The sequence below is a fragment of the Mytilus galloprovincialis genome, chromosome 4 (assembly GCF_965363235.1).
Source record: "Mytilus galloprovincialis chromosome 4, xbMytGall1.hap1.1, whole genome shotgun sequence".
Classification (NCBI taxonomy): domain Eukaryota; kingdom Metazoa; phylum Mollusca; class Bivalvia; order Mytilida; family Mytilidae; genus Mytilus; species Mytilus galloprovincialis.
Window position 1 is genome coordinate 26,870,917 of NC_134841.1, and position 13,168 is coordinate 26,884,084.

At 30.7% G+C, this 13,168-nt stretch overlaps 2 protein-coding genes across 3 annotated transcripts in view; one reads left to right on the top strand and one right to left on the bottom strand.

The window, feature by feature from the left end:
• Positions 1-3,074: 3,074 nt before the first annotated feature.
• Positions 3,075-11,483, bottom strand: LOC143071734 (uncharacterized). 2 transcript variants are annotated; one of them, XM_076246253.1, is made up of 10 exons: positions 11,367-11,483; positions 9,718-9,796; positions 9,091-9,221; positions 7,640-7,677; positions 7,253-7,290; positions 6,276-6,413; positions 5,444-5,650; positions 4,776-4,878; positions 4,096-4,286; positions 3,075-3,333 (listed from the first exon to the last, which is right to left on the bottom strand). In XM_076246253.1, the coding sequence occupies exons 2-10, from the start codon at positions 9,743-9,745 to the stop codon at positions 3,080-3,082; spliced, it is 1,128 nt and encodes a 375-aa protein (XP_076102368.1). In that variant the 5' UTR covers positions 9,746-9,796; positions 11,367-11,483; the 3' UTR covers positions 3,075-3,079. The 2 variants fall into 2 exon arrangements, with proteins under 2 accessions (XP_076102368.1, XP_076102369.1); XM_076246254.1 differs by lacking the exon at positions 11,367-11,483 and adding an exon at positions 11,110-11,303.
• Positions 11,484-11,639: 156 nt separating this feature from the next.
• Positions 11,640-13,168, top strand: part of LOC143071738 (elongator complex protein 1-like) — a 42,996-nt gene continuing 41,467 nt past the window's right edge. Inside the window, exon 1 of the mRNA XM_076246258.1 lies at positions 11,640-11,750. The gene's annotated coding sequence lies outside the window, so the exon portion shown is untranslated. The remainder of the gene's footprint in view (positions 11,751-13,168) is intronic.

A 13,168-nucleotide genomic window follows, 5' to 3' on the forward strand; every position in this document is an offset into this window, starting at 1 on the left:
TACTAATCATAATTAGTGAGAAATTCATATGACAAACACAAATGTAATTTTTTCCAAGCAGTTACTGAATCATTTAAATGAGATGAAAGGCAATGGACATATAAAAGATGGAAACATCATAACAGAAGGTATCTACATACAAGGTATGACACATCCAGGGTTCTACCTTTTGTAATACATGTATTAAACTTTACACAAATTTTATGCTGCTACAGCCTTGCATACTGTGACTTTTGTTGTAGGCAAGACAATGAACAAAATATAGTTGACCTGTTACTTATACATGTTATAGTAATTGAGAGGACAAATCAAATTTAACATTAACCAATGAACCATGAAAAGAGGTGAAGGTCAGATGAAGCCTGCCAGACTGAGATGAACACCTTACATTCATTCAATAGATGACCTACTACTTACAGTATTAGAAAAACAGACCAAAACACACACCTTGCAATCATTCATACACCACAAATAGTTGACCTACATGTACTGCTTAAAGTATCTGAGATACAGACCTCAATAAAATTACTTAAACCTTGATCACTGATCCATGATACGGTAGAGGTGAGACGAATCCTGTCTGACAGACATGTAGACTTTCCAAGGAGCCTCAATACAAATAAATGTATCCTATAACTCAAAATAAGTAAGAAATTCACATGACAAAAAAATAAAAGCAGTTGCTGAACCATGAAAATGAGGTCAAGGTCAATGGGCTTATGACACATGGAAACTTAGTAATAATAGACATCTATGTATACAAAGTGTGAAACATCAAGGTCTTCTTTCCCCTCAAATATAAATCTTTTTACAAATTGCTTACACTGCTGCACACAGCCAGATAGTAATACCAATGTCTCACAATTTGTGACTTCTTTTGCTGGTAAGAAAAGTAAACAAAAACACTTCAACAAAATGTTACTCAACAATGTCAACTCCAACAAAAACTGCAGGGGGACCTGATAAGAAGCTCTTGCTCCACTAGGTTTTTTTTCTCATGCTGCTCATATGAAATATCCTGTAAAGTTATTGAATGAAGGAAGGATGATTAGACTACAAAAACCACAAATGAAACATCTGGCCATATATAACCCAGATATTCTGTAATGATCACAAACATTGTAATGTCATCCTTTAAACAGAGGACTACCTTTACTATTCAGAAACCAGGTTTAATAAATTATTAGTAAGCATCAACATTCTTTCAAGAAAATTCTGGTTGAAAAACACAAGTCCTGAAACAATGGTTTAACTGGCTTATATTCTCTATATGCAATGCTGTTGAAATGTTACTATTATAATAATCTGTTGACACAGATGTACCAGTATGTCTCTCCTGTATGTCATTCTGAAAGTATAACGCAAGTATTGAAATTTAATGGCGATCAATTTAATGAAACATGACTGAGGGGGCATGGTCATATAATGTAATGGAAATGAGACTTGCAAATTCTAATACAACAGCATACCAAATATCAGAAGTTGTTCATTTTAAACTGACCCCATCAAAAGATTCAAAGTCAATAGACTGGGTGGGGCCAAATAATCTCCATGGAAATGAGATGTGTCAATGCTAATACAAATGCATTCCAAATATCATTGGCCTACTACTAGTGGTTCCCCTTAAACTGATATAAACATATTGATGATTCTATAGCCGCTTGTAACAACAGGCTTTCATTTCACCTTTGCAACTTCGTAGATGCGAGACAACAAAAATAGCCATTCAAGTTCAATATGACTCCTACAGGTGTAATACCCTATTAGTCTGTTTAATTTGCATTTTTCAAAAAATTGTGCAGAATTAATCATTGTTTCAAATAAAGGAATACTTAACATAAGTGAAGTTTTATCCTGTCCAGTACTATAGAAAAAAATTCACATAACATTTCATTACCTATAAGAAAAAAATAACCACTGGAAGTTAACCAATCAAATTTCACCCCTTATTTAACCTGTGTGCAAGCTGTAAAAGTTAAAGCTGCTTTAGTAACCATGTAACCTCAAGTTTCAAAAATAGTCTATAGAAACCCCAAATAAAAAAATAATGGTTCTTTGAAATACCTAAGATATATGTTTATGACCCAAAAATATTTTACTGCAATAAAATGTAGGGTTAATTACTCACAACTGTCAAACTCAAGGGAATATTTTTTATGCCCCACCTACAATAGTAGAGGGGCATTATGTTTTCTTGTCTGTCCGTCCGTTCGTCCATCCATCTGTCCATCTATCCGTATAGCGTCCCGCTTAAGGTTAAAGTTTTTGGTCAAGGTAGTTTTTGATGAAGTTGAAGTCCATGCAAACTTAAAACTTAGTACACATGTTTCCTATGATATGATATTTCTAATTTTAATGCCAAATTAGAGTTTTTACCCCAATTACACAGTCCATTGAACATAGAAAATGAAAGTCGGGTGGGGCATCTATGTACTGTGGACACATTATTGTTTCATGTAAGACTTGTGTCTATTAGCATGTAGAAGCAAATACTTTCCTCCTATCAAAAAAGTTTGGAATAACATGATAAAAAAATGTCTACAAAAAAACTCGGTTTCAGTGGCAACTGTTTCCATCTAAGGAAACAGATGTAAATTTATTTTAATTACATAAAAATTTAACAATAAACTTAATGCAACAGTATTCAACAAAAAAATAAAAAATAAAACTGATCTAAGTCAATATATATTATGACATACAAGTGCTAACTCTTCAACAAATATACATTTTCATTTCAAAAATATTTTTTTTATAAATAAATATAAACAAAAGCAGTGTAACTGAGTAAGCATCAATATCACAAGTACATATTATAATATCATAAAATATGTGTACACATCTAGATATGTTTATCCTGTAATTGTATACACTTTAAATTAAGTTTATCTTATTGGCCTTTGACGGATTTCAGAGGCGGATTTAGAGGGGGGGCCCAGGGGGCCCGGGCCCCCCCTTTTTGGGAAAAAAATTGGTTGCTTATATAGGGAATCACTGAAGCGTGACTGGAGCGGGCCCCCTCTTAGCGCAGTCAGTGGGCCCCCACTTATGAAAATTTCTAGATCCGCCAGTGGATTTATTACTATACAAGGACTAATGCTAATGAAAGGTCCTCTGAACGTGGATACACTACAGGAAGCCCATTGCCAGTTCCATGAAAACATCTCTTTGTACACTGTAAGCTACAACACATGCCTAATATGTATGCTGACTTGAGATAGTCTTTGTACACAATAGGAAATCCTGATAGGAATATGTTGCCATGACACATCTCACAATTGGCTAATGGACATGATAGTGTTGCACTCAAGTTGTAAGGAATATTGTCGATATAGTCTGAAATGTTAAAAAAAAACATTAAAAAAAAATGCTACATGCATTATAAATGCTGAACTGGGCACTTTCCAAAGCAGTAAGCAGGGATATTTTAAACTTTGTATAGACAATCTTTTCTATCAAGTTCAAACATATATTTCAACCAAAATTAAAAAAAAAAAATCTTTAAATTGTCAAACAAAAAATAGTATGAAGAATAACTTAAGCCTTCAATTTTTAAACTATTTTATTGATTTAAAGCAATGTCTACCACTTCAAATGTACATCTTATTAAGACAAAACTAGGGTGTTCTCTAAAAACATGCTTCCTGTCAAATCAATGTGTCAATTAATAGTCTAAAGAACCTTGTTTGTGGTTGTCTATATCTGATCTGTTTTTTTCTTTTTTTTCAGTTCTATAATTTTTTTTCATTAATACAAGATCTTTAGTAGACTTTGAATTTACCTTCAATTTTGCCAGTATATAGTGCTTCACATTAGGAATAGACACTTATATATTGTTGGGAACCATGTAGACCTAAAGATGTCTTTTCCAGTTTCGATGAAATATTATAATTATCTCCCTTAATTCATACAGACATATCAGATTTTTGTTTTCTGTTAACAAACAAGCTTAAAAGTTTTGCAAATTGAATCCTAAACAAACCAGTTAGTTGAATCAAGATTGCAGATATGTTTTTTTTTATACCCTATTAAGTTATTAGAACATGAATATTGTAAATACAGCAGTATGTCCCAAAAATTATCAAAATAGTACAATACCTGATGTGGGTAAACTGGTGGAGGCTTTCCTCATTGCAAGTTCTGTGAGTGGAAGTACACATTGCTCCATATTACACACATGCTGTATGTCTGGTGGCAATATTATCGGTAACTTTTCTGTTAATGTATGCTGGATCTTAACATAAGGAAAATGTTCTAAGACATCTGTAGACAATTGTTCACAACCACAGCTAAAAGACACATAAAAGATTCAAACTTTGTAAATCATAATTAGATAAATAAGCAAGGTTTACTAAGAGCCTGGAAAAAAATTGATTACGATAAAAATATTTATTAACTTGATTAATTGTTAAATAAAAAAAATTAATTAATGACCATCTACATCAGGCCAAGATCAGGGTTTACAATAGTATGGTATAATTCAGTGATATCATATAAAACAATAACCATCAATAAAATTTCTATCAATGTTAGGTTGTGGAAATTATATGCTTCTTTTATGATATCTATTATATGGTGCGTATAAAATTCCATTGTGGTTTATTTTCTGTATTACTGTTAATGTCGCTAGACATTTATCAATGACCAATCAATCAATCATTTTCTGTATTTATAAGCATTCACAAAATTGAATAATCAAATAAGTTCAAGTTCAGTTGAGAAAAATAACAAAATCAGTTATAAATGTGGAATTTTATAAAATTTACAAAATAATATACCTGTAGAAACCAATTTCTTTTCCTAACACAGTGGATGGCAAAGTATACAATCTTTCATTCTTATCTACATACAAAGTATGCAAGGCATCTTTACTTCCTATATCTGAAGAACATTATAATTGTATGACAATAAATGTATTTCAGAAGTCATGAAACACTATTTGATAGTCAATATGGGATATGAACATTCACAAAATGCTCATTCTCAGTTCATAAACTGTTTTCATAGACTGTTCAGCTTTCAAAGACATGTTCATTTTGATTTCATGAGATATTCTTGAATTACTGTAAAAGCATAAATTTTGGTGGAGGATTTAATTTCGTTTATATTTCGTGGAAAGTATATATCTACAAAATTAGGACTCCCACGAAAATTTAACCTCCATATAATACCACTTACATTTAAGGAAACCACAAAATTAAATCTCCATGAAATCTTATAGACAAAACCACGAAATTTTAACCCCACGAAAATTAATGTTTCTACAGTAATCAGGTTCTAAGAATTTGATGCTGACATAACACATGATCATTGTCACATAAAAACTTAACAAAAGTCATAGTTGAATGATATGTTGGTCAGATTGGGTCAAATTATGTTAGAAACCTGGTAATCACCTCATTCAAGATAGTATTAATCATTTAACTATTGTAAAAATACACTATACCTTGAGGTAGGACATATAAGTTATTTCCAACAGCAGAAAATTCAAACAGATTCACTAAATTCTTTAGTTGTCGAGGAAGAAAGGTCAACCTATTGTTGTCAAGGTTCAAGGTTAAAAGTTTTTCACAATGTGATAATTCTACTGGTATTGTAATTAAATTGTTATTGGCTACTTCTAAAGACCTCAATTCAGAAAGCTTTCCAATACCTGTAGAAAAATATAATAAATAATTCAATAATTCATGAGGAAACTGCTTTTAGATTGCTTTTGTAGTTAATAAAAGACAGATACAGTGTAATTTGCCTTATCCGACACACTGTGACACAAGGGGACCAGAAAAAATATCAGATTAAGCAGGGTGTCGGAATACTTAGGTTTTTTCAGCAAGGATAGGCATACTTTCGGACCAGGATAATGTGTCAGTTAAAGCAGGATGTTGGAATACTCAGGTGTCAGAATAGGCAGGTTACACTGTAGATGGAAACTGACAACTAATATGTTCCTTTATTCATTTCTCTTTTTTTGAAACTCTAATCTAAATCAATTGTGTAGACACTGCTATTGTTGAAAACAATATACTCACCTCCACACCAGATCTATTATGGCTGGGAGGTATTGTCTCATAAATGTATAGCACCATATCTACGATTGATAATTTGTAATTCAGAAACGAAAGAGTATATAAGTTAAATTAACTTCAGATTTTGGGAGAATACAAAAGATTTGCCAGTTATTACAAAACAAGAATTTTCTTGTACAATTGATAAACATATATACATAAAAAAGATTACATTTCATACTAGATTCCTTTTATAATTGACTGTATACTTACATGTAGAAAGTCTGGATAATTTGTTGTTACACATCTGTAATTTCTGTAACTTCAACAGGGTCCCTATGGCAGCTGGAAGACTTGTTAACTCATTCCCAGTGACATTTAAAGTATCTAGATTCTTCAAACACCCAATGGCTATACATAAACACAATAAATCAATTAACAAATGTTGAAACAGGGATATGTGTAATTTCAATTGAATAATGCAATTTTTTACCCAACTATGCAAAAGTTTCAAATTCATTGGACCATAACTTTAAGAAGAAAAAGGTGGGTAAAAATAAATGTGAGTGTTAATACTACATGTAATACAAAATGTAACAAAATATTTTCATGAGAATTATGCAAGAGTAAATTTAACCTGACTGAAAACGTCAGGACCAAAATAAGTTGTGCTGATGCTTATCCAACTGCACATCATTGATTTACCATCATGAACACCAGATGTCCTTCTCAAACAGACCCAATATACAAAAAGAGAGAGGAGATACCAAAGAGCAATCAAAAGCTATAACATGATGGAAAACAGTCAATACTAAATGATGGACAAAAAGACACTTAAGAGAAAACTAATGATCAAGCAACACAAACCCATCTAAAACCAAGGTGAAACTCAGATGATTTGAAAAGGATCAGTATTTAATGCTCTACTCTTGATGCCAGCTGTTTTTTGTCTTTTAATATATCAAAATCCTGATTGGACATTAGAAATCTTTTGGTAGTGTACAAAAAATGGGATAAGGATTGAGTTCAAGTAAACCATCAATGTGCAGTGCTTTATACTGTGCATTACGACTTTTATCCTATTTCTGCAGCAACATCACACTGGTATGACCTTTCAAGGTCACATCTGATATAAAAAGCACACTTTGCAGACTTGCCAGAACAAAAAATTGCTTTGATAAAAAATAAACTGATAACAATAAAAGTCTAAAACAAATTGTTTCCCTGTTGAAAAACATATAAAATATTACCTTCTGGGAGAAACTGTAATTTGTTGTGATTTACAAATCTGAAAAAATAGTTGTCAATTATTTGGATTTTATACATTTCTAATAAAATGATTATGGTTAAATTTACAAAAAAATGATTTTAAGAGATGACTTAAATGATTATTAATTTGTTTTATTTAACCAATAAATAAACTTACTTCACTTATTAATAATGAATTATCTCCCCTTTTAATATTGCGATATTTGTCTGCTTTAAATTAGTAAACATGAAATTAACAACATTAAATATCACAACAATGTATCACAAAGATTACAAAGATTACACACAAACTTACAAATTTATTAATACCCTATCCTAGGACTTTTAAAAATGTATTTAAATGTTTTTTTTCTAAAAATAATACTTACAGTCCAGTTAATGCTGAGAGGTTACCAAGATTGTCAGGCTGAAAATATTGAAAATAATGAGATAATCAAACACAATTAATCATAATTCATTAAATTCATCAAATATCTTCTTAAAAAAAATCTGGTTCCCTTTTTTGAAGGCTATTACTCTTTGTGTGTTTATTGTTTTAGTAAATAAAGATAATATGGTTTATTTTCTTCAATTTCATCAAAATTATATCCTTTCCATCTCCTTATTTCTATACAGATTATCCTTATCAACATTTAAACCATACAGAAATGTTCTGGTTTTCTTCTTTTTCCAATTTTGCATAGGATTTAGATCAAGTATTAATATGTCTTCTTTCCCTATTCTTAATTTTCCTTATTTGGATTGTGATGTTCATTTGGCTCAATCTCACAGTGTTTATATATCACAACTCATTCCCTATGCCTGTGTCTGTAGTAACCTATTGGATTTCAATAAACATAATCTATGAATTACTGGGAAATTATTAAGTCAGGAATTTTGTTACCACAAAATTATAACACTAAATTCTTCCATAGAGACAAATATTTGGTTTGTAAGTTTGGCTGTACCAGTTGAAAACTTTTTTCAAACAGAATAGCACATCATAAGTTTTACGCAGATGTTGTTTTAACCGAGCCAAGAAATTTAGATATGATCTTAGTAAATTTATCAATCTTTTAAATAAACCCTGTCAGATTGTGTCCCAAGTCAGGAGCCTGTTATGCAGTGGTTGATGTTTGTTGGTGTGTTACTTTTTTTTTTTACATGAATTAGGATGTTAGTTTTTTTTTGTTTGAATTGTTTTACATTTGTCTTTTCAGGCTTTTTATAGCTGACTATGCGGTATTGGCTTTGCTCATTGTTGAAGGTCATGTGATGACCTATAGTTGTTTATTTCTGTGTCATTTGGTCTCTTGTGAAGATTTGTCTCATTGGCAATCAAACCACATCTTCTTTTTATATGTCTGTACCAAAAACTTTTTCATCTACTAGTCTGGAAACTAAATATAAATACTAATGTCTTTATATGACTATATAAAATTTAGAAAATATTCAATAGGCCGAATCAATATTTACTATTCTGAGGCATATGACTAGTGGCTAACTGTTCAGACTGTTATATCAATCTAAAAGGTTATCATTTCAACTATGTAATTATTGGATCTTTTGACATAAACCACTGGTTACACCACTGTCACAGGTTAGGGGGGGGAGGGGGCTTGCATCTTCAAAGTAGTTTAACCATGCCACAGTCTTTATGTATAATGTTTTATAATGCAAACTAATGGCAAGTGGTTCTGATTAATAGGGACAGTGTATCATCGGAAATGTATGTTTTAACCTAAGGAAAAGGCTCAGGATGAACCAAAGAACATTCATTATATTTTAAGATTGTATTTTTCTAGTCTTAACCTAATTACTGTACCAGATTCAACCTTACCAACTTAGATATCAAGTTCCTGCCTAAGTAAATATGACTTAATACTTTATAACTCTCATCTGTCAGTAAGTAATCTGGAAACTCTGTTAAACCTTTATATGTTAACTGTAAACTGCAAACCTTGTTACAAACTGAAATATGATTTTGAATTTTGATTATATTTCAATATAGAATTATAGATCATCAAACCTAAGAATCAAAACAAAAACTACCAAATAAACTATTCTAGTCAAATCAGCAACAATCCTTTTTAAAATATATGTTAATTTGTAAAAAAAAAAAAAAAAAAAAAAAGCAGTATGATTTCAAACCATGCAGAACTATACAACTGCAGAAAAAGCTTCTGTGATATCATGGATATTGAAATCTAAATTGTTATATATCAAGTAATAGATATGAGTCCAATTCCTAAAAAAAAACAACGTATATAATTAACTAAAAAAAAAAAAATTGTGATTTATCTCCCCTGATTTTGATTATATACATGTAGTACCTTGCAAAAGATTGATTTTGTGCCCGTGACATTAAATAATATGTCTATATTTCCAAAAAAGAGGAATGAATAGCAACTAAACATTACAAAGATACAATTGAAACTCAATTCACATCTATATAAATAAATCGTACGTTGATTTTGCTGCTCTGGAACATCCATTCTTCTTAGAGTGAAAGGCCAGATAATGGACCAGACTTATAAGCTAAAGTCCTGTAATGAGAATTAAACTTGTAAATACATCTTGCTTTTCTAATTACCATTTTTTTATAATTTAATTGTGGATGTAACAAGTTCTCTGAATGACTTAAAGTTTTTTGTCTATCAGCTCAAATATGTAGGCATGATTTTGTAATGTGACAATAGTCATCAATGTTTTCTCATGATATACTCTTAAAAAAATAACTATGCAGGTTATTCTGTATGCACCACATTTTTTATGTTATTTCTTCATAGATAGAATAAATATTGCTGTCATGTTTAACTTTTCTTGTGTTTTTTTTATACTCTTTTGAAACGATTCAGTATCAAATACAAATCATTTTTTTTTTAAACAAAATTGTTAACATAAGTACATGTATACACTTTAATTTTTGATTCCGCGAGGTGAACCAACGCCTGTGACATCGTTTTGGTAGAGTCCCTGAAGTGGATACCTTGGTATGCCGGGTTGTCAAATCATGCAAATGAATGCAATCCTTAAATAATAATTAAAATTGACAACAACACTTCAAAAGATCTGCAATTTTATTATCTATGTCTACATGTTTCGCCTGCAAGGCAGGCTTCATCAGGACAATTTTTATACAGAAATTGAGCCCCTGAAGTACTCCAAAGTGGTGCATTGAATTTGACGTCGTCATGGTGAGAGAAACAATGAAAAGTGAAAGTAGCAATACAGAGTTATAAATAGATAAGATAAATATAGAAAATTAAAGTTTGTATACAATGTAACTTGAGTTGGTTTTACTATTATATGATACATGAAATTGTTCTAAAGGCTTGGCATCTAATCTTTAATTTTTGGTAACATGCATCTCCCTATTTTTTGTGTAACTTTAATTTGGCACAGCATGTAAGTACTGTTGGTTATTGACTATATTATTTTATTTAAGGGGTCACATTTAAAAGAGCTAATAAATATTTTACAATAAAAAAGAATATTTAATTTCAAAATTCAGTTTAAATATATAGCGTTATGTAGAGTTTTAATTTAAAGTTTAATATAGAAACATATAAAATCTTTAAAATTATCAACAGTCTATTAAAACACAACTTTAATAATATATTAAACTTACAGTCTTCGTTGTAGGTATGTTTCCTTAAGTTAAGACCACTACATTGAGCAGTTATACTTCAGACATAGCACATAAAGAGAGTATGCAATCTTTCAACTTTCAATTGTTGTAAATTAAGTTAATAAAGTTAAGTCTTTATTTCTTAATTCTATTTTTATCATATATGTTCCATATACATGTAGCTATCAAATCCTATTTATGTAGAGATCCTGCTGAAATTATCTTAACCTATTTTTCCTTCCTATAGCTTTATCTGTAACTGTTGAATTGCTACCAATATAACCATAGTGGCATAATGTTTCCCATGATTAAATATTCTAGAATGTCCTGGAACTTTCTAGATTTATGTTGCAATAATATCTACTGCCTTTATTCAATGTTATTATTGTTTTTACTAGTGGAGTACTTATGATCAAATGTATTTCTGTTATTAATATGAAGATAGATTAATTTTGCAGTAAATATTTATCTCATGTGCACCTTACTTTAAGTTTAACATGTTTGCAATAAATGTAACTAGCTGTCAGATGAAAGATCATTTTATCCGTATGATGATGTATGGTCCTTCACACATCTTCACATTACAAATTATTTTGTGGTAGTTTGTTGAACCATTTAAAAATAAAACTTTATTTTTATATATCCTTTTTATCCTGTATAATTGATATGTAAGTATTTGAAAATGACACTTTTCCATTTTTTGCATTTAAATGCCATAAATAATAAAAAAACAACAACAATAAATCTATTCACTGCGAGGTTGCAACATGTCTGCGCCCATGAAATATCATGCAATTTCTTGAAATGTACACGTTTAATGGAAACTGGTGACTATTTATGTGATATGATGTGAAAAGTGTAGACTGAAGGTGTTTATTACTTTACATTTATATGAAAAACGTTAATCGATAAGAAATACAAACCTGGCTCTTGAATTCATCATAACAAATGAACAAATACAATTTATATGGCTATATTTACACCTAATAAACTACTCTGTGCACAGACTTACCTATCGAGGTTGAAAAGTTTTAAGGCATGAACTAAATATATAAAGGTTAAATGCATTTTGAATTTCAGAAAAAATAAATAATTTCAGAATTTTGAATGGTCAAAACCCAAATTAAGGTTCATGTGGACCCTATGGCTAAAATGGGGTCCACATGAACCTTAAATTTGTGATTTTTATGGCTCCCCAATGAAGTTGTCGGTGCCATATAGTTTTACCCTTGTCTGAAATTCCGTAATTCCATCATTCCGTCATTCTGCAACAAACCGTTACACAGAGTTTTTTTCTAAATGCTTTGGATATTGGGCTGATTTTTGGTATGTGAGTTAACCATGATGAGTTACAGATGAAGTTTAAGTTTCGTTCAGCTAATTTTTACCGAAATTACGGGGTTTGGACTCTGATAAATTGTTGAAAAGCACAGTTATACAGACTTTTTTTTTAAACGATTTCAGATATTGGGCTGATTTTTGGTATGTGAGTTACCCATGATGAGTTACAGATCAAGTTTAAGTTTTGTTTCACTTGGCTAATTTTTGCTGTAATTTTTGGCTTTGGACTCTGATAAATGTTTGAAAAATCGCATTTATACAGACTTTTTTTCTAAATGCTTTCAGATATTGGGCTGATTTTTTGTATGTGAGCTAACTATGATAAGTTGCAGATCAAATATAAAAAAGAAGATGTGGTATTATTGCCAATGAGACAACTATCCACAAAAGACCAAAATGACACAGACATTAACAACTATAGTCACTGTACGGCCTTCAACAATGAGCAAAACCCATACATTTACATTTTGTTTTGCTAAGCTGATTTTTGCCAAAATTAAGGGTTAACAACTTTGAACATTGTTGAAAATCACATTTATACACACTTTTTTTCTAAACGCCTCCAGATTTTGAGCTTATTATTGACATGTGAGACTACCATCATGTTTGTGTCCACATGTGTTATTGAAATTGCAGATTTTTCAACATTTTGAGACGGGGCAATTTGTGTCGCTTTGACACATCTAATTTAAAAATATTTTAAAATAAAGAAAACAATAGGATTAGATAACCCTTGTAAATTACTGGAAAAACTTTTTGATTCCTTAGTAGCTCCTATTCTCCTTTATTGCAGTGAAATCTGGGAAATTATTTCGACATTTAAAGACAGTGATGCCTATGAAAAGTTGCATATAAAATTTATTAAAGAAATCTTGGGAGTACACTGTAAGTCCTCGAATGATGCATGTCGTTCCGGACTTGCAAGACTGCCATTGAAAAATAGGAT

Excerpts from the sequence above, each read along its gene's own strand:
- LOC143071734 (XM_076246253.1), bottom strand. The coding sequence starts at position 9,745 with ATGGATGTTCCAGAGCAGCAAAATCAAC. Across the intron at positions 6,414-7,252 it reads ATTACAGTTTCTCCCAGAAG|CCATTGGGTGTTTGAAGAAT; the intron begins GTAATATTTTAT and ends GTTTATGTATAG. Across the intron at positions 5,651-6,275 it reads ATTATCCAGACTTTCTACAT|GTATTGGAAAGCTTTCTGAA; the intron begins GTAAGTATACAG and ends ATTTTTCTACAG.